The sequence below is a fragment of the Geotrypetes seraphini genome, chromosome 2 (assembly GCF_902459505.1).
Source record: "Geotrypetes seraphini chromosome 2, aGeoSer1.1, whole genome shotgun sequence".
In the NCBI taxonomy this organism is placed as follows: domain Eukaryota; kingdom Metazoa; phylum Chordata; class Amphibia; order Gymnophiona; family Dermophiidae; genus Geotrypetes; species Geotrypetes seraphini.
This window is the reverse complement of record NC_047085.1, coordinates 152,548,059-152,573,730: the sequence shown is the minus strand read 5'-3', so window position 1 is coordinate 152,573,730 and position 25,672 is coordinate 152,548,059. Positions and strand designations below refer to the sequence as shown.

Genomic DNA, 25,672 nt, shown 5'->3' with positions numbered 1-25,672 from the left:
AAAGAACAACACCAGAATTCCCAGTACACTATCACAAGCGTACCGGACATTGGCGCGCCGACAATCATGGCCCGACATTTGCGCGCAGAAATGTGTGACGCTCTGTGACAGCTATCAGGCCTTCCCGTTTGCGCTCTGAGGGGGGGGTGTGGGCTGGAACTCCCCAACTTCACTTAGAACTGCTCATGCTCCCATTGAGGGGGGTCTAGGTGGAACTCCCCAGTACACTTAAAACTCACGCTCTCTCCCCAGATCACCCCTCAACGGGAGCACGAGCAGTTCTAAGTGAAGTGTGTGTGTGGGGGGGAGGGTTCCCTGCACATACCCTCAGAGCGCAAACGGGAAGGCCTGATATGTGGCACGCATTTCTCCTGCACGGAAATATCGGGGTGTGATTGCTGGTGCACCAATATCCGGCGTGCTTTAATGGGTCACCAAATTCCCTGATACATGTGGTAGCAAACCAACAAATATTGAGGTGGTTACTAAGCAACTTAAAATAAAAAGAACCCCATTCAGAAAGAGCCAAAGAATCAAATCCAAAGGGCTCTTTTCCACAAAATTCTGGAGGTGCATTAAAGGCTCAAAAAACATTTCACCCACAGTATTTGCTCATGCTGCAAAAGAGAATCCCAGGTAAACCCGTGTGTGGTTATGCTCGCATCACAGTGCTTACTTTGCCTCCTTTTCTATTTTAGTAATGAATTTTTGCACTCCTTTGACTTCTCAGAAAAGAGATCTTCATGATTATTTAGTAGTTATGAAGACTGAGGTGCTCTGGCTGCTTTTTTGAATGCATTGCTGATTGCTCCACAACACTGATATGCCAGTGTATATAATTTCCTAGGTAGTTTCTGAATTATTTAGACCAGCTGCTGTTTGTCATGTCACACTCATGTCAGCGCATTTATTTGCAACTCAGTAGCTATTGGATGCTTTTCACCCACCAAACCCTGAAAAAATGGACGGAGTAATTTGACAAAGAAAAAAAAAAAAAAAGAGACCAGTACAGTACATATACAATGCGGCTATACAGAGCAATAGTCAAGGGCTTCGTATTATACTGTTCTACCTTCTTTCTTCCTCATATGGGCAATAAATATGTATAAGTTTCCAAGTTTTATTCAAATTTACTATCCCACACCAAGGGCATAACCTGGGCGATTTACAATGTAAAAGCTGTACGGGAGAAGCTGTACAAATTAACATAAAAACATTTCAAATGATGACATGAAGGTGAGGATACGGGGTGAACTACAAGTTTTAGAAAGGATGGGGGAGGCGCAACACATAAGGAAGACTTTGCATTTCTATAGCAGAACTCTACAAGAAAAAATTAAAAAAACATACGCAAATATTAATGATTAAAATGCATCTTGAAATAGGAATGTTTTAAAGTCTGTTTTGAATTTATCAATTGAAGTTTAAAGTTGCAAAGAGATTGAAAGGGCATTCTAATGTTGGGGTCCAATCACAGAAAAAGTGGAAGATCTGATATGCTCATGTACTATTTCACATTGGGATGGAATTCTAAACAGATTTTGGTTTGCAGATCTTAATGGTTTGAAGGGGCACAAGATAAGGGGATTCACTAGATTATAATGTTTTGAAAGCTAGTAGAAGTATTTTAAATGATATTTGGTGGTTCACAGGCAGCCAGTGAACTTTCTTCAACAGGGGAGTAATGTGATCAAATTTTCACACATTGTTGATCAGTCGTATAGCAGTGTTTTGAATTACTTGTAATCTATGAACTTCTATTTGATGCATGCCTGCATAAAGAGAATTACAGTAATCCAGGTACTGTATAACCAAAGAGTGTACCAGGATATTTAAAGCTTGGGGAAAGAGAAGTGGGTGAATAGATCTGATCAGGCCTTCATTTAAGGCAGAAAACCCCTATATGAACACAGGTATAATAGCCATACCCTGGGTATACTTCTATAGGGTAAGAGCTGCAGAGATGGAGTCTTTACATATAGCAGACATGGCTGCATTATCCATTTCTATTCTGTACCAAACAATGTTTTGATCTACTGAGGCTTGAGTGACTTGAAAGCTGGTGCTTTGCCATTTGAGCTGTTGGAGAAAACTGAAGAAAGTGAGTTGATGTGTATATAGAGACTATCAATTCTGTTGGGAGAATCCATGATAACTTTTTCCCATCCTTAAGGAACTGTTAATTAGGAAAACAAATTGCCGGAAACAGAGAAAAAGTTCTTACTAGCTTGATGGCTATTTAGCCATGCTGCAGAAATGAAACCAAATCAGCACTTCTACGATGAGAACGGAAATCCAAAACACAAGAGTCGTGAGGAAGAAATGTCACCAACCAAGAGTCAATTGCTTGTTAAGACCCACGACTTGTAATGGGTGTTCTTTGTAAACAGTCTGAAGACTTCACCAAGTATCTACAAAGAACCTCCATTACAGTTATATTCAATATTTTTATAAGAGCTTATTCAGACAAATCGTGGCTTTTAACAAGCAATTGACTCTTGAAAAAGGTATGTGCTGCCGAAACACTGGCTGTGTTGAGTCCAGACCAAATAAAGCTCTACCAGTTGATCATCATCTTGGTTAGTGACATATTTAGCCATAGTGCCATACCTGGTGAACTCTTGTCATACTTTTCATGTGGCAAGATGTATTTGATATTTGAAACTATACTGTGAATACTGAAAGTACAGGAAATGAACCAGAATATAACTGTCTGAACTGGATGACTTTGAAACTGGACCCAGTTGTACTTGTTTGCTGATATTAGAATAGATGGAGGAAAGCAGGTAGTTGTGTTACTGAAACTGTGAATCTCTATATATGGGTTATTAGCCATGTGTTTAAGTAAAGTTAAGCTAGATCCTCAAGGACTGAAGTGTCAGTGTGCTCAGGAAAGAAGGAAATAATTTTTGCCCATGAGAAAAGAAACTTACCCCCTCTTTTACTAAGGCGCTCATCGAATTAGCACATGCTAAACGCTAACGTGTCCTTAGACTAACATGCATGCGTTAGCATTTAGTGTGCGTTAAATCGATTAGCGTGCACTAAACGGTTAGCACATCTTAGTAAAAGAGGGCATAAGTCTTTGGGGGCTTCTTTCTTACTAGCTTACCCGTGTAAGTGTATTATAAAATATGCTCAAGTTAAATATGTATTTTTCCTTCCAGAGAAGTTGAAGTCATTTCTGAAGTTAAGGACACGGTACTACTCGAAAGGGTCCAGAGAAGAACGACTAAAATGGTTAAGTGAGAGATTGAAGAAACTGGGCCTCTTCTCCCTTGAAAAGAGGAGACTGAGAGGGGACTTGATCGAAACATTCAAAATACTGAAGGGAATAGATTTAGCAGATAAAGACAGGTTGTTCACCCTCTCCAAGGTAGAGAGAACGAGAGGGCACTCTCTAAAGTTGAAAGATTCCTTACAAATGTAAGGAAGTTCTTCTTCACCCAGAGAGGGGTAGAAATCTGGAACGCTCTTCCGGAGTCTGTTATAGGGGAAAACACCCTCCAGGGATTCAAGACAAAGTTGGACAAGTTCCTGCTAAACTGGAACGTACGCAGGTGAGGCTGGACTCATTTTGAGCACTGGTCTTTGACTTGGGGGCCGCCGTATGAGCGGACTGCTGGGCACGATGGACCACTGGTCTGATCCAGCAGCGGCAATTCTTATGTTCTTATGGCTTGATTGATTTAAGTGATAAGCAGATTATGTTATTGCCTCTCATTTTTTTTTTTTTTGTTTCTTCTTTGGTAAATTTAACTTCTCAGTTTTACCTGCCTTAACTCCCTCACTTTAAAAGTGGTCTAAGGAAGTGTAATATTTATTTCATTTTTTTAGTGAAATGTGAAGTTAACATTTATGCCTGCTGTATTTCTATAGCAAGAATTTTATTTTCTTGTAAATTGTGTTGAAAATTTGAATAAATAAATAATTAAAAAAAAAAAACCTACGTGGCATAAAGGCGCATGAGACAAATTTCTTTCATTTGAAAGGAAGCTCTGGAATGAGAGGGCATAGGATGAATAGGCTCAAGAGTACCATATTTTTTGCTCCATAAGATGTACTTTTTTCCCCCAAAAAAGTGAGTGGAAATAAAGGTGCATCCTATGGAGCGAATACACCCCTGGACCCGTACCTTTTTTTAATCCCAGGGTCCAGCACTGTATCGGCAGGAGCTTTCCATGCTCCTGCCCTTCCCTCGCTGGACCTCTGCCTCCTGATGTCTTCCGGCAGTGAACAAGACAGGCACAAGCTTTTCGCTGCCTGCCTGGTTCTGCGCGGCTCTCTGAATGGTCAGTTCTTGCGAATCTATCGAGCAGCCATTCAGATAAGACACGTGGGACCAGGCAGACAGCAAAAAGCTCACGCCTGTCTTGTTCGCCGCCAGAAGACATCAGGAGGCAGCGATCCAGTGAGAGAAGGGCCGGAGCATGGAAAGCTCCTGCTCCACTGGGATTAAAAAAAGGTACGACCGGGGGGAGGGGGGTTATGCCGTTGCTGCCGTTGTGCTGTTTCTTGCCTCGCCCCTGCTTAGGGATCAGGTGATTTAGAGTTTGGATGAGCTGAGCATTTTTAAGACCTCAGTACCATCCCCTTTCCTTCGTTTGCTCCTCCAGGACCAATTTCGACATACAAGCTGCTGAGAAAGCAGTATTATCTCTATAAAGAAAATATTACTGACTATATTACTCCAATGGACTATCATGGAAGCAGGACAGAATTAACTCTTTAGTGGTCCCTGGACAATCAAGTGCACTGACTATCATAAATACATTTTAAAACTCTTACAACTATAATGGAAGCCTTGACTGGCCTTGTGCCTTGCCACTGGCTTGGATATTAGGCATCCATCTTTTCAGTCACTTTCCTTTGTTTCCAGTTCTAGAACAATGGGAAGAGCTGGCCCAGCTAGTCGTTTCAGTCCAGCTCAGTGCCCATCAGCAACTTCAATCTGAATTCTAGGCCTGTTTCAAATTCTAGCTCAGCCCGTCGTGAAAAGGAAATTCAGAGACTCACCTCTTTGGGAGTTATATTTATTGGCTTTGGGGTTTGGTTTTTTTTGCATGCTATCAATTGTGTTGCAGACTGCTCTGGGCTTTGTTTAAGAAGGATAGTGGGACAGGGTACACCATTTGGTTCAGAAATTTTTTTTCTTGGTTTTTCCTCCTTTACAGGAGGGTCTTATGGAGCGAAAATACAGTAATCTAAGAAAATACAGTGGTACCTCGGTTTACGAGTGCACCAGTTTGTGAGTGTTTTGCAAGACGAGCAAAAAATTTGCAAACTTGGTGCCTCATAGACCGAGCTTGCCTCGCTGTACGAGCGCTCCCCCGTGATCCGGCATTCCCCCCCCCCGCTTGTGTTGCCCCCCCTCCACCACGATCCTACTTCCCCCCCCGAGCAGTCAATGACACTTCCTTTACCCAACTTGGCACCAGTGCCGGTGCCCGAAGATCCTCCCTCTTCTGGCGCGGCCTGGGCTGGGCGGTGCATCGGAGATCCTCCTTCTTCTGATCTGGGCTGGGCTGGACTGGCTTTGAGCATTTGCGCATGCTCAAAGCCTTCTGATCTTGCTCTCTCCGAGATTGAGAGCGAGACCAGAAGGCTTTGAGCATGCGCAAATGCTCAAAGCCAGTCCAGCCCAGCCCAGACCAGAAGGAGGAGGATCTCCGATGCACTGCCCAGCCAAGTCGGGTAAAGGGGATGCGAGTGGGGGGAGGATGCCGGTTCGCAGGGGGGGGGGAAGCTGGATCGCGGGTAGGGGTTTGGAACAGCGTCGGATTCCTCAAGGGGGGGGGGGGAAGAATGGAGCAGCGCCGGTAGCCTCGGGGCGGGGGAGGAGGTGGAACCAATCAAAGCAGTTTCCCTTACTTCCTATGGGAAACTTGCTTTGATATACGAGCAATTTAGTTTAAGAACATGCTTCTGGAACGAATTATGCTCGTAAACCAAGGTTCCATTGTACTCTTTTACAGAAAGGTACAGGAAAAGGGATTGGGACTTGTATACTGCCTTTTTGTAGTTATACACAACCATACCCAAAGCAGTTTACATACAGGTACTTAAAGCATTTTCCCTAGCTGTCCCAATGAGCTCACAATCTATCTAATGTATTTGGGGCAGTGGAGGATTAAGTGACTTGCCCAGGGTCACAGGGAGCAGCGCCGGGTTCCTGTAGCTCTAACCACTGGTGAATAGTCTCCTGGTAGAGGTGGTGGAGACAAAGATTGTGTCTGAAATCAAGAAAGTGTGGTGCAGGCTCATGTGTTCTCTTAGAGAGAGGAGGAGGTAGTGGATGCTGTAGATGGACAGACTGGATGGGTCATTTGGCCTTCATCTGCCTTCATTTTCCTATGTTTTTATATCTCAGTAAGGTCATTAAAAGGATGGAAGCAATTCAGCTACTAAAATACTACAAGGCCTGCAACACAGCTTCTACAAAGAGAGGCTGAAGACATTCAAAATGTGGTTGTTGGAGGAAAGAAAGGAAGGGAATATGACGGAAACCCACAAATGTTTGACAGGTTTCAATAAAGCGAGGGAAGTAAAATTAAAAAAAAAAAACAAACCCAAAGGAAATTCAAAGACAAAAGTTTGTCACATGAAGTTGCAAGCAAAAAGGTTCCTACCGTGTTTCCCTGAAAATAAGACAGTGTCTTATATTAATTGTAGGCCCAAAAAAATGCACTAGATCTTATTTTCGGGGTATGCACATAATCATCTCTCCCTTCCTCTCCTTCACCCCAATTCTTTCTCTTTCCTTTCTCTCCCCCACATGTGCAGTATTTTTCATCCCCTTCTTCTCATCCCTCGTGCAGCAGGATCCTTGCCCAGCTTCTATCCTGATCCCTCCCATCCCTTGTGCAGCAGGACCCTTGCACAGCTTCTATCCTGATCCCTCCCATCCCTTGTGCAACAGGATCCTTGCCCAGCTTCCCTTCCCTCCCTCTCATCCCTTGTGTAGCAGAACCCTTGAGCGAATTTACTCTGCCGCGCTACTGATGATGTCATCAGTAACGCGGCAGAGTGAATTGATAAAGGCCGAAGCAGCCTGTTTAGAGTGTTGCCGACCCGACACTGCTTAGGGAAATACCATATGTAGGGCTCGCTCGCGGTTGGTGGGGTTTAGATGGGAGGGAAGGATGGGGGTTCGGTTGGGCGGCAGGGGCGGTTGATCAGGGGGTGGTGCTTGCTCAAGGGTTCTGCTGCACAAAGGATGGGAGGGAGGGAAGGGAAACTGCCAGCGAATCCTGGGACTAGGGCTTATTTTTGGGGTAGGGCTTATATTAAGACCTACCCTGAAAATCCTGCTAGGGCTTATTTTTGGGGTAGGGCTTATTTTCAGGGAAACACGGTAGGAAGCATGAGACAATACTTCTTTGCTGAGAGTGGTAAATGGCTGGAGTAGTCTACAGAATTTGACAGAATTTAAACGTTCAAGGGAGACAGTGCAGTGTTAGAGAATTGTAGATAACAAATGGAAGAAATGTTTGCTTATTTGTATTCATTCCTCTGTATTGATCCACAGTGTGACAGCACCTTATATACTGTGTGCAGTTCTGGTCACCCTATCTCATAAAAGATTTAGCAGAAATGGAAATATACAGACAAGGGCAACAAAACATGATAAAGTAAATGAAGCTGCTCTTCTTTGAAGGGAGGTTAAAGAGATTAGGCCTGTTCAGTTTAGAGAAGAGATGACTTAGAGGAGATATCATAGAAGTCTATGGCAGCATGAGTGGGGTGAAATGGATCAATAGGGAATCATTTACCACTTTCACATAGCACTAGGACAAAAGATTATGCCATGAAAACAATAGGTAGCACATTTCACACTAATCTGAGACAATATATATCCATCCATTCAATCGGTACTTAAATCCTATGAAGAGAAATTACAAAATCCAATACACTTACTCTTTAAGCATCCTTTCCACCCTTCCCCATTAAAAACCAAGAGAGACCATCAGACCATATTCACTATTAACAAATTTTCCTCCTCATGTAAACGACGAGGAGCCCAATATACAGCTGGTGGCACTCAGAGCCAGATTCTCTAAAGTCACCGCGTATTTAACGATGGCGCTAAATCATCGTTCAATGCACATATTTTACATTACATTACATTAGGGACTTCTATTCCGCCTATACCTTGCAGTTCAAGGCGGATTACAAAAGAGCTAACTGGACATTTCCAGTGAAGTTACAACAGTTTTGGGGTTGTTTTTTTTTTTTTTTTTTTCAGTTACAAGGGAGGAGAGGTAGCTGGATTAATTCCGGAAGAACTTGCACATTGGATATTAAATTGACTGTACGTTACTGTGTGATATAACAAATAGATTACAGTTAGAGTACAAATAAGATTACGTTACATTTCAGGGATCTGAATACTTGGTTGGTGTTTTGGGGAGGAAGAGATTATTTAAGTGGAGGCTATGGGGGAGAATTTATCTAGGAGGAGGGGGAAGGGTTGGGTTTTACCGCTCAATTATTAAAATGTCTCCCTGTGGTCTTTTCTGTGCTTTCTATCAACCTACTATTGTCATTTGTCAAGGTTACTGTACCCGTTGAACTGGAACAGGCTTTACATCAGCAAATACTGTTCTAAAAAATTGGTGAAACTGGAGATGCTCTGACCTACGCATCTCAGTTTCTATATGACCTGCCTAAAATGGGATGAACGTCTAGAAGAGCTGTTCTTCGATAACCTATTCTGTAAATTTTATCAGGAAAGAGAGAGGCTGCATTAAACATAATTGGTTTGTTTTTCTGATTCTAGATATTATGTGACAATTTGCCTTTTTTTGTCCGATGATAGAGGTTTGGTCTGTGAGATAAAATTGTTCTTTATTAGCTGGGTCTTTTGTTTCTATTTTGGCTCTACTGAGATGATTATTTTCTGAAAACAAATAGCAGGAAGCATAATTTTATCAAAGTGCTTTGCATTACTGAACTCAGATGCTTAACTACACTTAAAAGGAATGCTACATTTTCACTCATTCATAATACAATTTATTGTTATTTCATGGTTAACAATCTGAGAACACAGTGGGATGTGCAGACTGGGCATAAAGAGCAGACCAGTGTTGATGGAACTGGAGGGTAGCAGGCCAGCTTATTCCTTCACTATTCCCCGGCACTAGGCAAACATGCTTTTCAATGCTTTGAGCTGCCAAGTCACAATGCAGACAGATGACAGGTGATGAGGCCACCCAGGAGAACCAGGGGTGTGCATCTTCAGAGAGGGTTCCTGGATGACCACAAGGAAAAGTTCTGAGAAGAAGGAAAAGGTGGAGTGGAAGTCTCATCCAGGAGAGCTAACCCTTTCTCCCAAACCCTGGGGAGTTTCCCCTGATCTCCATCATTCACTCTCATGTACTTAATCATTGCCAGTTTCAGTCTTTTCTCGAGGAATGTGATTCCGAGTATGCTGACTTGATAGCTTAGCGGTGGAAAGGTTCTTTCAGACTTCTTCCATCTCAGGAATGAAATTGATATATTTCTTACCAAGATAAACCATTATGAACCACTTTTATCAGATACTGAGTGGCTTTGGAAATTGGCATTTTTTTGCAGATCTGGTGAACCACATGAACAATTTGAATTTAAAGTTGCAGGGTGAGAAAACAACCTAGGCCCTCTTCTATCAAACTGTGATAGCAGTTATTAGCACAGAGAGCCACGCTGAATGGCCCGTGCTGCTCCCGACGCTCATTGAGTTCTTATGAGCATCGGGATCAGTGCGGCTCCCTGTGCTAAAAATTACTAACACAGTTTAATAGAAGAGGGCCTTAGTTTGTGATTTATGAACTCATATCAAGGCATTCAGAGCAAAGTTGATACTTCTAGAAGGCCAGGTGAAAGGCTGTAACTTTGCTCATATGTCATACTGTGCAGAATTGCATAACAAGGGTGAAGCGGAATTTCCTTTCTCGTTTGCAGTTTTAGTTTTTTCAGATCTTAACAATTTCAGAAGCGATTTGCTGATTTGGATGTCAATGCTAAGGAAATTAGACTGTTTCAAAATCCGTTTGACTGTGATGTTGCTGATATCCCAAGTCAAATTCAAATGGAAATTATTGAACTTCAGGCCAATGAACATATTAAAGGAAAGAAACTTGATCGATTTTTCTAAATTTTTGAACTCTGAGCAGTTTCCAAATTTGAAGAAATTTGCTTGTAAATTTATCTCCATTTTTGGGACAACGTATCTTTGTGAACAAACTTTTCCCCGAAGGAAATATATCAAGTCAAAATACTGGGAAAATTTATCTGATGAACATTTGAAGTCGCTGCTTGTAATTAGCATTCCAAAATTTGAACCTCAGTGTAATAAGATTTTAAAAACATAAAAACAGTTCCATCATTCACATTCATGGTTTTATTATAATTTGTGGTGAAAATATGAGAATTTGCTGGTAGTGTTCGTCATCATTAGTATACGATAATTTGATCTCACATATTGGGTAATTAGTTTATAAAATTTTCTGTTTTCAATAAAACTCATATCTAGAGTTATTTAATTTTTTTTTTTACTATGACCTGCTGAAAAGTGCTGAAGTACCAATGTGGCCCTCATGGCAAAAAGTTTGGAGACCCCTGTATTAGAAGGATACAAAGATTGAAATTATTGGAAGGTTGTTGACATGGAGGGTACTCGGTTGATGCTTTGTGTAAATGATTACTGGGATTTGGGGGGCAGAATTAAGACCTATTTATTTTGAAAATATGTGTGTAATCAGTAAATAACTGGATGTTGGGGGTATGCCACAAATTGTTATAACTGCTGGAAATGTCCAGTTTTATTTATGTAATTCAACTTGACTACAAGGTTTTGGTGGGCTATAAACCAATAAATGTAATATAATGTAAACATTCAATTCACAAGCTCAAAACATTTCTGAGCAGCTTGAATTTGCTAATTTGGATTATTTTCCACAAAGAGATGGATTTTTAAAAATATAACAGTAATTAGAACAGAGGTCTAAACTTGTCTCCAATTTATGGCTAATAGCATACTGCTTAAAAACAAAACAAAACGGGAGAAGGGAGCAGAAAAGAGAAGAGACAAAAGATTCTGATTATTATTTCACTAACAATTAGAAAAAGAAGTGACCTGTATTTGCCACATGTTGCCACTGCTCAAAAGCAAATTTCAAATTATCTTCTCTGAATAAATTATAGCATGCAAGTCAAATGAATGCAGGTCAAGTATTGAACCAAAAAAAAAAAAAAGAAGTAAAAAATGGTTTTAATTGCATGAGACAGAATAATTGAAAAATATCACATAGGAAATAATTCTTTTTATGCTGTTTCAACAATTTTGTTCCTTTCTACAGTTTTTCTGAATTTCATATTTATTTTAGGATGCCAGATACACCCTAATTTCTTCTTCTACTCCTCTCTGTCACTTGCTACTAACTTGCTCTCTTGCTGGGGCAAATTTGTTTCCTGTGATGGTATATTCCAAAAATCATAATTGGTAGAAAATTGCACTTTTCTCCGTGTTGAGCACTCCCTCTTTCCTCCTGGCTTCTTTTTCTTTTGACTGCTGTCTGGCTGACACCTCACCACTAATGAGTCTTTCCAAAGCCTGTGCCAACTTTCTGACAGTTTTGTCTCGATAAAGGGGAGAAAAATCCATTTACAGCTCATCGAGACAATATACAGTACTTCTCAATGAAAGCTGCATGGTACAAGCCAGATAAATTGCTTTTCTTTGCACATTATGGAATGAACTATAAGCAACTGTTTTTTGATCTTTAGAGTATTACTGGTCACTGAAAAGGATGCAAATGAGGGGTTCAAAATGTTAAATCAGGCAGTGCTTCTTGCACCACAAGAATACTTAAAAGTATTTTGATTCTGGAAGTAATGCGGACTGTGAAAAATTAAAGGAAGACCTTAGGAAATTGGAAGACTGGGCATCCAAATGGCAGATTAAATTTAATGTGGACAAATGAAAAGTGATGCACATTGGGAAGAATAATCCAAATCATAGTTATCGGATGCTAGGGATCACCTTTTGGGTCAATGCTTAAGAAAAGGATCTGGGTGTCATCGTAGACAATAAACTGAAGCCTTCCGCCCAATATGTGGCGGCAGCCAAGAAGGCAAACAGGATGCCTGGAATTATTAGAAAAGGGATGGTAAACAATACTAAGAATGTTATAATGGCTCTCTATCGCTCAATAGTGTGACCTCACTTTGAGTATTGTATTCAGTTCTGGTCTCCTTATCTCAAGAAAGATATAGTGATGCTAGAAAAGGGTCAAAGAAGAGCGACCAAGATGATAAAGGGGATGGAACTCCTTTCGTATGAGGAAAGACTAAAGAGGTCAGGGCTTTTCAGTTTGGAAAAGAGATGACTAATGGGAGATACGATTGAAGTCTACAAAATCCTGAGAGGTATAGAACGGGTACAAGTGGATCAATTTTTTACTGCATCAAAATTTACAAAGACTAGGGGATACTTGAAGTTAGAGTAATAATTTTAAAACCAATAGGAAGAAATATGTTTTCACTCAGAGAATGGTTAAGCTCTGGAACGCGTTGCCAGAGGATGTGGCAAGAGCAGTTAATGCAGCTGGTTTTAAAAAAGGTTTGGACAAATTCCTGGAGGAAAAGGATTGGACAAATTCCTGGAGGTTGAGACAGACATGGGATGGTAGCATGGATTTGTTTTTTTGCTAGGTACTTGTAATTTGGATTGGCCTTTGCAAAGACAGGATACTGGGCTAGATGGACCATTGGTCTGACCCAGTAAGGCTATTCTTGTTTTTATTCTCAGAATTCTATTCCATATATACTATATATGTATATAGTCATAAGAAAGTGTCCAGGCCTAGTCTTTTGAACCTGTCCAAAGAACCCTTCTAATTTGAGAGCAGTCTTTGGGAAACAAAATCTTGGACTGGAGTAGGGCTGGAAAGGTGTGCAGTTCCAAGGTTCCTAAAAGAACTTTCCCCATGTAAGAAGTAATAAGGGGAGGAGCCAAGAGGATGCAGAACCTCCCTGGGTAAACAAACAAGTTTAAAAAACAAACATGAACAAACAGCATATAAGAACATAAGAATAGCCTTACTGGTTAAGACCAATGGTCCATCAAGCCCAGTAGCCCGTTCATATGGTGGCCAATCCAGGTCACTACTGTGTTTCCCCAAAAATAAGACCTACCTCGAAAATAAGCCCTAGCATCATTTGGGGGGTAGGCTGACTGTGAGCGAGCACTACCTTCAACCGAAGCAGCGTCGGGCCAGCAGCACTCTAAAGAGGCTACTTGGCCTTGTCCATCAGGGATTTCATTCTGCCACATTACTGATGGGAGGGGTGCTCAAGGGTTCTGCTGCACAAGGGATGGAAGGGAGGGAAGGATAGAAGCTGGGCAAACATCTGCTGCACAGGGGGATGGGAGGGACAGAGGGAGGGGAGGAAAGATGCTGCACATGTGGGGGGAGAGAAAGGAAAGAGGAAGAATTGGGGTGAAGGAGAGGAAGGGAAAGATGATCATGTGCATACCCTGAAAATAAGACCTAGTGCCTTTTTTGGGCCCCAAATGTATACAAGACACTGACTTATTTTCGGGGAAACACGGTAGTACCTGGCCAAAATACAAGGAGTAGCAATATTCCATGCTACCGATCCAGGGCAGGCAGTGGCTTTCCCCATGTCTTTCTCAATAACAGCCTATGGACTTTTCATCCAGGAAATTGTTCAAACCCTTCTTACAACCAGCTACACTATCCGCTCTTACCACAACCTCTGGCAATGCATTCCAGAGCTTAACTATTCTCTGAGTGAAAATCTTTTTCCTCCTATTGGTTTTAAAAGTATTTCCCTATAACTTCATTGAGTGTCCCCTAGTCTTTGCAATTTTTGACGGAGTGAAAAATTGATCCACTTCTACCCGTTCTATTCCACTCAGGATTTTGTAGACTTTGATCATATCTCCCCTCAGCTGTGTCTTTTCCAAGCTGAAGAGCCCTAACAGTTTTAGTTTTTCCTCATACAAGAAGAGTTCTATCCCCTTTATCATCTTGGTCGCTCTTCTTTGAACCTTTTCTAGTGCCTCTATATCTTTCTTGAGATAAGGAGACCAGAATGAATGCAATACTCCAGATGAGGTCGCACCATGGAGCGATGCAGGGGTATTATAACATTCTTAGTCTTGTTAACTATCCCTTTTTAAATATTTCCTAGCTCCTTGTTTGCTTTTTTGGCCATCGCTGCATATTGGACAGAAGGTTGCATCACATTGTCTTGATGACACCCAGATCCTAGTAGTTCCATAATTGTGAAGATGCTGTCTAGTCCTGAGAGGCTGGAGGAACCTATCCCTATGGATTTAGGAAATCCTGAGGATCCAGCTGAAGAGTCAAAGCCTGAGCCTGTATGTATGGACTGCACTGATCTGGAAGCTGAGTTTGAAGCCCAAGATATTGAGATGTGAAGGGGTATGAGTAAAAACTATTCTTTTGAAGAAACAAAACATTCTTAGATGCTAAGTTTGTCAGTGCTTAACAGCTATGAGCCAATGGATAGTGCTAATTGCTTAAGGAGAAACTATCCCATGGAGAAGAGCTGTCAGAGGGCCCTAGGCTTTCAGGCTGTGGAGTCCTGAGCACTGTATAACTATGAGAAGTGATATGTGCAAGTTAGCATGAGAGTATTTTAAGACCAAATTACTCCAAAACTGTTCTGATTTAAGGTTGCAGTGGTGAAGGACTGCTGAGAACAACCATTAGCTGGGGCTGGAATTTGGGAAGCAGGGGCTTTGCTTCCTGGGATCCTCATTTGCATAGGAACTAAAGGACTATTTAAAGGACTGGAGGTTGTTTGAGACCGTGAAGTTTAAAACTTCTAGACTGATGGTAGTATTTATCTAATAGTGGAAAGTGACCAAACTGTTGCCAATTAGTTCACCTTGAGTGTGACAGAAGTGGAAAACAAAGACCCTTGTAAATACCGAGAGAGCTGCAGCTTGGTGGATTCCTCTTGTTTATGCAAGATCTCGTTACTATTTCAGTTTAAGCAAATGGTTAAATCAACAGATGTTGGCGCTGAGTGTCCCCAAAATAAAAACCTTACTCTTTCCATGGAAGGATGGTATATCACTATCTTATCCTATTTGTATCGATAATACTCCACTTAAATGGTTTCATCAGTATAAATATTAGGAGTAATAATTGACCAAAAATTGAGTTATCATGACCAAATCAGCACTGTGGTCAAAACTTGCTTTTTCAAATTGAGAATGATCTGTTCTTTGGCAAACTGCCTAGACCACACCTCCTTAAATATATTGGTTCACTCCCTCAGTCTCAAAATTGGACTACTGTAATTCTTTATACAAGGGTATTCCGCAGAAAGAACTCAGATGTTTCCAAATAATACAAAATACCGCTATCAAGATTGTTACAAACTCCAGAAAATTTGACCACACCACTCCCTTCTGAAAAAAAGTTCACTTGCTCCCAATTGCAGATAGAATTACATATGAAATAACACTATTAACATTTAAGAACATAAGAATTGCCTCTGCCGGGTCAGACCAGGGGTCCATCGTGCCCGGCAGTCCGCTCTTGCGGCGGCCCACCCAGGTCCATGACCTGTAAGTGTTCCCTACCTAACCTAAACATCCATACCCTGTTCGCTTAAAGTCCTGTAAGTTCAAATTATGAATGCTCCCAGTTTCATTGATAAAATTCTCATATCACACACACCAGTCCGTTCACTTAGGGCTCCTTTTACTAAGGTGTGCTAGTGTTTTTAGCACGCGCTTAAGATTAGCATGTGCAAACCACACGCTAATTGAAAAATACTAACGCAAGCTCTATGTGTGAATTAGTGTTTAGCGAGTGGGGAATTGTAGCGTGCGCTAAAACCACTAGTGCACCTTAGTAAAAGGAGCCCTTAGATCCACTTCTCAAAGCCTATTGATGTTCTCCTCATTGAAAGTTATCAACACGCGTCATAATACTATATTCTCAGTAACAGCCACACTCATTTGGAATTCATTGACAGCTTTCTTAAGGGAGGAAAAAAGTCTTGAAAAATTTAAAGGAGACCTTCAAAACTTTCTTTTTAAAGATGCGTTTTGAGTTTTAATTTTGATTTATCTCTGAACTTCTAGTATCGCCTTATTTTTAGCAATAACCTTTTGGGGTTTTTTTTACTTTCTTTTTCGTTCTTTTTCTCATTCTTAGGTTTTCTTCCCTCCCCTCTCATTCTCCCCTTTTTTTGTTTCTTTCCTATACAAATTGTAGTTCACCCTTTTTCCTATTGTACCAGTTTGTAATTACATTCTTTGTCCCTTTTTATGTTTTAGACTTTACTTGTTTTTCCCCTCATTTTAATTGTACATCGTTTAGAACTTTATGTAAAGCAATTAATCACATTTTAATAAACTTGAAGCTTGAAACCTAAAGCCAGGGAGCGATGAGATGTTTTTTTGCCTGGGGGGTTGAGCTTTGAGGAATCTGGGGAACAGGAAGAGTTTGGCATTTTCCCATTGATATTTAATACTTCTGGCTCCATTAGAATGAGCTTCAGTTAGGTTTTTGTCACCATGTGCCTTCCTTTGCAGCTACCTGGGGGTTTTTTCTTATCATTAGGTCCACCCCACAACCTAGCTAGGCTAAATATATTGGTAAGAAGTCTCTGAGAGGCACTATTCATAGTTTCAGAACCCTGAATGTTGCTAGTGAAAAGGTATGTCACATTGTTACTAGATGGTGGAAATTCTCAGATTTCACTAGATATTAGACTGACACGCTGGCAAAAAATTTCACCCTGTGAATTCACAAGATATTGGGCACATTAAATATAGGATTTACACCAGCACTTCTGTATTAGATGCTCTTTCAGTCTGTTTTATGGTGTTTATGATATATATTATGGCTCTTTTTTCAGCTTGATTGGTGATATAAGGGTAGATTTTCAAAACGGTTTAACTGGGCAGGAGATGCTCAGTTGCCAACAGTTGCCCAGAAGAGGATGGATCAGTGTGGAGTATCCTTGAAGGAAACTATTGAAAAAGGATATTTAGGAAATCCCAATAGAGAGGTTTCAATAATGGTGAAAGAAAGTCAGGAGTGTTTAACAGGAAAGTAGAGTAAAGGATGCAAATTATCCCTGTCAACTTCTACGCAGCCTTTAAATGCAAGGAAAAAACACAATTTGAAAAATCTGTACACAAATGCTAGGAGTCTAAAAAATAAGATGTGAGAGTTAGAATATATAGCACTAAAAGAAGAGGTAGATATAATAGGCATCTCAGAGACCTGGTGGAAGAAAGTCAATCAATGTACTGTGAATTTCTGCTTGCCGCAGGCAATATCTAAAACAAAGACAGCAGCTATAGAAAAGGTATGGGGAGGAAAGGGAGGGATGCTATTATTTGAAGAGCTAAAAGGAGAGAAGCCTGACTGTTGGTGTGTGTGTGTGGAGAGAGAGAAATGTAGGACCAATAGTGAGGGAGAGAATGAGAAAAGCTGGACCAATGGTAGAGAGTGGGGGTGCTAGAGGGATAGAAGGAGAAATAATGTGCCAATGGTGGGTGGGTAGGTAGGTGGGAGAAGGAGAAAAGCTGGACCAATGGTGAGTTGTGTGGGGTAAAAAGGAGAAAAACTGGACCAATAGTGAGGTGGCTGGAGGGAAGGAGAAGGAGAAATGATGGACATGGTGGTGGTGGTGGGCTGGAGGGAAGGAGGGAGAAGGAGAAATGCTGGACTAATGGTGAATAGGTTGGTAGGGAAAAAGCTGGACCACAGGTGGGTGGGGTTGGATGAAGCAGAAAAGCTGTACCAGTGGCTGGTTGCTAGCATGAAAAGGAGAAAAGCTAGATTAATTGGTGAGTGGGTAGAGGAGAGAAGCTGGACCAATGGTGGGTAGGTGAGGGTAAACAAGGTGTAAAGGTTGGACCAATGATAAGTGGAGGGAAAGAAGGAAAAAAAACTGAACCAATGAGTGGGGTGGGGTGGAAGAAGGGAAGGAGAAATATTGAACCACTAATGGAAGGGAGGAGAAATGCTGGACAGGTAAGGAAACACCTGCTAGTTTCATTCTTGTGAAGCTGTTGTTGCTGCTTATGATTGCACTATTTGTGGATTTGTTTTAGAACTGCTTTTTACAATATTGGATTCATTTACTTAATGTTTTAATTTATACTCAGATAGGTCTATCATCATATATTGGACACCCGAGGAAGGCTATTTATAGCCAAAACACAGACTGTGTCGAGTCGGCATCATCTACAGTACATACAGTTTTATTGGATTTGTACTATTACACATTTGGCCTACATATGTGTATATTTTGTATCATGTGTGCATTTTTTACATATATCAGCAGTTAGCTATATTGATTGTTTTTAATTTGTCTTAATACATTTTGTCATCCAGAATATCGGTTCCACAGTCTTTTTGTTTTAGATTTTACTTTTTCCTGTGGAATTTTTTGGTGCTGTTTTTTGTTGTTGATTTTTCAAGCTAACTGATTTCACCACATTCTCTGGCAACAAATTCCAGAGTTTAATTAACACACTGTATGAATAAATATTTTCTCCTGTTTGTTTTAAATCTATTACTTAGTAGCTTTGTCGCATGCCCCCTAGTCCTAGTATTTTTGGAAAGAGTAAACAAGCAATTGACATCTACTCTTTCCACTCCACTCAGTATTTTATAGACCTCTATCATATCATAAAAGTGAAGCATTTCTGTCTCAGGGCAGCAGCAGCACAGCTGCATATTTATCCAAACCAGCTGGCATAAAGTCAGTCAATGTGTTCAACAGTGATGCCATTGGTCTGTATTAACACACACAGGAGTCATGAGGGAGAGATGTCACCAGCTCAAGCGTGGGTCAATCAGGAGAATCTCTCCCTCATGACTCCTGTGTTTGTTTTGCTGCTTTCATTGTAAAGGTCTCTCAGGCTTCTCTCCAGTATATCTGTATTAATACCACCTAAATAGAGATGCCTTAATATGTATTCTTTATTTTACTTCCTGAACTCTGTGTGATGCCTGCTGTGTCTGATTGCCCAAAAAGTTTTAATATTTTCTTTGAAGATCAGGGAAGGTGCATCAGGCACTCTGCATGTGACCAGTTTTCATCCCTTCTCCCCAACCTCTTTTATTCCATCACTGGCAGTAAGCTGCTGAACATGGATACCATACAGTGCTGCCAAGGCTGGTCCGTAACCAGGTACTCACTTCATATTCTTCCTTGAACCCATAGCCTTCGGCACACTTCATCTGTGTGATATGCTGCAGCAGGTCAGCTACACGGATGGCAGGATGGAGCTGACCTGTTTGGTAGGGCACATCCACTGGATCTCGCTTCTTATAGGAATGTGACTGGACCAGGCTGCTTGTGTCACTGGCCATCGTCTGGCTTTCATCTAGGAAAAGAACAGCACACAAAACAGGGTAGGTTTTACACATCAGCTCAACCAACGAAAACCAAACTATACTGATATCTCAGGGCCCGATATAAAGCCCGTAGTAGTCAGCAGCTTGTAAGCCACTCACAGCCGTGGGCTGAGTTAAGAGCGGATAGTCAATGCTGGACCATGTCTGGCTTCTGGAACTGAATATCTGCGTATATGTGGATGCCCAGAAGCTAACTGGGCTCCAGCTGATATTCAGACCAGTACCCAGTTAACTCAGTGGCTAAAGTTAGGATGGTCTTTTTGCTATCCCAACTTTATCTGCCTAGTTAGTTGGTTAGCAGACTGAATATCACTGCTAAGTGGTTAAGTAGGAGCTCCACTTAAACTCTGCCCCTAGCTGGTTTGTGCATGGCTGCTTAGAGCCGTTATTCAGTGGCAATACCTGGTTATACCGCTGAATATCGGTACCTGGCCAGCCCAGTGGGGTTTAACCAGACTTCTTTGGTTTTGTATCTAGCATATTGGATCCCTAACTACTACACAATAGGGCTTGCTATACTTCTCAGGAGACAGATGATTCTTAGGATATGCGGTGAATTCTGTACAAATGTTTAAAGAAAAAAGTGCACAAAATGGCTTTTAAAGCTACAGCTAGAATGAAGATACAGGTATAACAATTTGGAACAAAATACAGGAGGACATATGCAAGGAGGGGAATCATCCACTCAGGGCTCATGATTTGAGTGACAGATTAGCATGCTATGCTGCCAAGCGCTTCACAACACCTCATGGGCTGTCACACTTTGCATGGAATGTCACATGGCAACTGCCATGCAAGCCAACACACAACAGAAGCAGCTGCATTGGTTAGGTCAGGTGTCACGGGAATCACACAAGCTCCCTCCTCCACCCCACCTCCCCATCTCTCCCCAGGGGCAAATGGGGAACTTACCATTTATTGGAACTTTTAAGAAGATACATAGTCAGGAGGAAAAAAGAGAGAGGAGGAGAGAAAGGAGACAGGGCATAAGCAACAGTACTGTGTTAATAACTACAGGTATTCTTCTGTTATTTAATGCTTGCAGTTTGGTCCCTAGTTATAGGAGTGACTGCAAAAAGAGGGCAAGATGAAAGGGCCAGTATTTTGGTGCTCTGTTAAATCTGTTTGCTCTCAAATCTGTTTGAGGTGCTCTTGAAAACAAATGTCCATGCATAATTGATCTTTGTTTTCTCTGCAAGAAGAGAATCCCTATAAAGTAACCACCTTTGAAAATTATAAAGAAAAATGGTTAAACTGAAGTAACTTGGGAAAATAAAGCCTCTGCATAGATAACAAAACTTGTTCAAGACCCTGTGACAGCAAAGTGTGAAGAACAGTGTTATGGCCATGAGGGGGCCTTGGGGGTCTGGGCCCCCTTAGATTGAGCTCAGGCCCCCTCCAAAGCTGCAGCAACCACTATGGGGGATGCCTGCTGCCCTCTGCTAGCCCTTTTCACATTGTCCGGTATAACTCTTCCTTCCTCCCTCCCCCACATGGGTTTGACATATCTCTCTGCTCCCCAACCCAAAGATGGATCCGATATATCTCTCTTGCCCCCTCCCCCGGGAGTACTCCAGATTTCTGGCAAAGGCAGGAATAAAAACATCTGTGGCCGGTCCTGCTGGGGCCTTTCTTGTGTCACATCCCACCTTCTATTATAAAACTACCTGTGGGTGGAAGCGATACAGGAAAGGCTCCGGCAGGACTGGTCACAGAAATCTTTTTCACTGCTTGTGCTAGAAGACACTCTGGAGGATGGAGGGGGGGGGAGGGGAGAGAGAAGGCAGAAAGCGACACCGAACCTGCATGGGGGAAGCAGGGGGAGACAGCAAAGGGCAAAGAGAAAATGCATGGCTCCACCAGGGCACTCATGGGCCTCTCCCATAGACTGACTGCTGGCTATGCCTGTATGAAAATCTTGAGTGAAAGGATGTCATCAAGTTTTGATTAAGTTTGATGACCATTACAGCATGTGCAATGTTCATATCCCTTCCTCTTCCTCCTCTTCCCTTTCCTCAAGATAAAAATGTGCAAACTGATCCTGACTGATGGGTGAGAAAAAATTAGAATAAAATGATCTCACAATGTGACAATTATTTGATCATCATCAAAGCAAACAGGGTTTTTATAGTTATTTTCCATCCCTTGCTGAAGACCTCACAGGCCTACTTCATAGAAACAGAAATAAATGAAGACAGATGAAGACCATATAATCTATCCAGACTGCCCATCCAAGCCATCTACCCCTTCGACTATCCCTTCCTCTCCCTTAAAGATATTAGATACTTGCCCTAAGTTTTCTTGAATTCAGATATAGCTGTTCCATGAATTCATCACCCTTTTCAGGTCACTTCTGAGCATAGGAGTCACCTCTGTAGGTGCTTTGGGTACTTGAACAAATTCATTGACTGTGTTCAGGGAGAGGTAATTTCCATTTGGTTTAGCACCCTCAATAATTTTGAATAGTTGGCTCTTATGCTTTTGAGTCTGTCCTCTTTCACCTTTACCCTATGCCCCCTCATTCCAGAGCTTCCTTTCAATTGAACGACCTTGTCTCCTGTGTATTCATGCTATGGAAATATTTAAGCATCTCTAACTCTAGAGCAGCAGTCTCAAACTCGCTGCCCCCAGGTACTATTTTGCGTCTCGCGGTCTTATACCCGATCTCGTACCCTGGGCAGGAAGAGAGGCACCGGTGTCAGCTGACTTTCAACTTCCTACTACCGTCACATATGCCGGGACACCTGCCTTCGCGTATCTGCCGGATATGCGAAGGTAGGAGTCCCGGCATACGTGAAGGCTGCAGGAAGTTTCAGGTCATCTGATGCTGACGCCGGAGCCTCTCTTCCTGCCCATTGTACAAGATTGCGTACAAGACTGTGGCTGTAAAATACAGGTAATGCCGGACAAGGGGAGCAGGGAAGGGAGAAGGGGTACTGCTGGACAATGGGGAGGTAAAAGTTAGGGAGAAGAGGTGCTGCTGGACCTGGCAGAAAGGGAGGGAAAGGAAAGGTGCTACACAATGGAGGGGAGGGTGAGATGGTGCATGGGGAGAGAGCATGTTGGGTTGGGGAGTGGGAAGGAGGGATGCCACTGAGGGAAGAGGCAAGGACAGAGAGAGAAAGCGTGCAGGAGGCAGAAAGTGTTGGACTCATGGAGAGGGCAAAATTGATGGGGAGGACAGAAAGGAGGGAAGAAGAAATGTTACACTGGGGAAAGGGGAGAGGGCAGAGGGTGAAAAGTTGGACATGGAGGGAGAGAGAGAGAGAGATATGTTTGGTTGAGGGAAGGAAGACTAGAGGAGAAGTATGCAGGAGGAAGAGAGAAAAAAATGTTGGACTGGTGGAAAGGAGGGAGAAATGTTAGACTGGGAGGGGGGCCAGAAAGGAGGAAGGAAAAGAGAAATGTTACACTGTGGGTGAAGGAGGGAAAGAGAGAGATGGCAGACCTTGGAAATAGGAAGGGAAGGAGAGAGAGATAGGAAGGGAAGGGAAGACATGGAAACGTAGATTTTGAGAAAAAAGCAGAAAAATTGAATGTAACGTTAATGCCAAGGCAAGGCAGAAAGTGAAGACGGAGAGAAAAACAGTCAATGGACAAGAAGGCCCTGGAAACATAGAAAAATAAAATCATTAGACAACAAAGGTAGGGAAAATGATTTTATTTTCAATATAGTGATTGAATGTGTCAATTCTGAGAAAGGAAAGATGTTAGACTTTAACTGTGAGGGCCGCAGAAAAAATAGTTAATGTCTTATTAAAGAAATGACAATTTTGCATGAGGTAAAACTCTTTATAGTTTATAAATCTTTCCTTTTTAAGAGTTTTACCTCATACAAAATTGTCATTTCTTTAATAAGACATTAACTATTTTTTTCTGCAGCCCTCCAAGTACCTACAAATCCAAAATGTGGTCCTGCAAAGGCTTTGAGTTTGAGACCACTGCTCTAGAGCAGTGTTTTTCAACCGCTGTTCCGCGGCACACTAGTGTGCCGCGAGATGTTTCCTGGTGTGCCGCAGGGCCGCCATCAGGGCAGTACTACCAGTCCTGCATTCAGGGGCCCGGAGCTGACAGGGGGCCCGGGCTCCCCCAGGGTCCTAGGCAGTGTTCTAAGGCAGGGGCGCCAGTAGCTCGCCAAGGCAAAGTGAGTCGATCACCCAGGACTCACTTTGTCTTGGCGATCTAATCTATCGAGCCGATAAGTCTTCTTCTCCCCGACGTCAATTCTGCAGTCGGAGAGGAAGTTCGGGCCAGCCAATCACTGCCTGGCTGGGCGGAACTTCCTCTCCGATTGCAGAATTGACGTCAGGGAGAGCATGCGTCGGCGTCGGCTTTGGGGCCTGTTATCCATTGGTGGGTCCTGTTCCCCGATGGCAGTGGCTTGGGGAACGGCAGGGAGAAAGAAAGAAAGGGGGCAGGCAGGGAAACAGAAGGAAAGAAGAGAAACAGAAAAAAAGAAAGAAAGGTCAGGGAGAGAGGAAGAAAAAGTTGGGGGAGGGAATGAGGTGTGGAGGAGAGAAAGCATACAGGCTGATAGAAGGGAAGAAAGATTGGATGCACAGTCAGAAGAAGAAAGTGCAACCAGAAATCACCAGACAAGGTAGGAAAAATGATTTTATTTTAAATTTAGCAAAGTGGAGGCAGTATTACCACAGTTTTCAAAGGAATTTGCCCAAATAACTTAATAGTTAACTGGGTAAATTCCCAGAGATGAAAACTTCCCTTCACTTACTATGCACAGTTCTGAATTTATATCTGCTGTCTATATTTTACAATATGGTCACCTTTTACTAAACCGCAATAGTGTTTTTTAGTGCAGGGAGCCTATGAGCGTCAAGAGCAGCGCTGGGCATTCAGCACAGCTCCCTGCGCTAAAAACTGCTATTGTGGTTTAATAAAAAGGATGGAGGGTATATTTGTCTATTTTTGTATGGTTGTTACTGAGGTGACAATGCATAGAGTCATCCGCCTTGACCTCTTTGAAAAAAACCCAGAATAGGAATGATAATTAACATTTTCTCAGCGTATAGTGTGCTTTGTGTTTTTTAATTTTATTATTGGTAGATCATTTTGACTTGGTCATTTTAAAGTAGCTCACAAGCTCAAAAAGTTTGGGCACCTCTGAGCCACAGCGTTGAAACTGTGTATTTCTATTTTATCCCCCCTTTTACAAAACTGTGGAGGTTTTTTAGCGCCAGCCGTGGTGGTAGCAGCTCTGATGCTCAGAATTCTATGAGTGTCAGGGCTGTTACCACTGTGGCTAAAATCCACACTACAGTTTTGTAAAAGGGTGAGGGGTTAGTTTGTGATGACATATTCCATACTAGGCGAAGGTGTTTTCTGTGTTCTGTGTGTTTGAAAGACATGGTTTTCTGTTAGGATTGACGGTGTAGGATTGATCTGTGCTGGTCTGGCTTGTTTAGTTTTACAGAGCTGTCATCTGGAGCTGTCATCCGCCGGCTCATCGGGGATCGATCAGAAGAGTGCTGAGTGTGACGGACAGCGGCTATCTGGAGGAGACAAGCGCAGTAAGTCCTGAGTGACAGTGAGATACTGCAGTGATGGGCAAGTTTTTGAAAAGGAAAGAACTAGACTCTGAACAAAATTTGGAGCCAGATGAGAGCCCAAGTATGAGTGGGGGTCAAAAGAAAGCAAAGATGGTTAGCGCAAGCAAATTCTCTGGCGCAAGGCAATATAGCGAAAGCTATATTTCAGTTGGATTTACTTTCACTGGAGATGCAAACAAACCAACTCCACTGTCCGTGGTGTGTGGTGAAAAGCTAGCTAACAGTGCTATGGTCCCAAGCAAACTTAAACGCCATCTCCAAACGAAACACCCTTCGCTTCAAAACAAGAATGTGGACTATTTTGTTCGCCTGCGTGACAACACGGAGAAACAGGCAACTTTCATGAGAAAAACCACAAAGGTAAATGAAAGAGTTCTTAAAGCTAGCTATCAAGTTGCTGAACTTATAGCCAAGTCAAAAAAGTCGCACACTGTGGCAGAGACATTAATACTTCCTGCCTGCAAAGCTATTGTAGAGGAGATGCTCGGACCTGAAGCAGCTAAGGAAATAGCCAAAGTCCCTCTCTCAGACAACACAATTTCCAGACGTATTAATGACATGTCTGCAGACATCGAAAGTGTGGTTTTGGAAAAGATCCGTATCAGTGAGAAATTTGCATTGCAACTTGACAAGTCTACTGATATCAGTGGACATGCTCAACTCTTGGCCAATGTG

The 25,672-nt window shown here is 42.2% G+C and overlaps 1 protein-coding gene across 17 annotated transcripts in view; it reads right to left on the bottom strand.

The window, feature by feature from the left end:
• PTPRM (protein tyrosine phosphatase receptor type M) overlaps positions 1–25,672 on the bottom strand; it is a 1,237,515-nt gene that overhangs the window by 206,519 nt on the left and 1,005,324 nt on the right. For 10 of the 17 annotated variants that reach the window (XM_033934031.1, XM_033934023.1, XM_033934024.1 and 7 more), the window contains one exon: positions 19,212–19,399. In XM_033934031.1, coding sequence (XP_033789922.1) covers positions 19,212–19,399 — 188 coding nt within the window. Of the gene's footprint in view, positions 1–19,211; positions 19,400–20,342; positions 20,355–25,672 lie in introns of all 17 variants that reach the window. The other 7 variants (XM_033934018.1, XM_033934028.1, XM_033934025.1 and 4 more) reach the window with 1 other exon arrangement.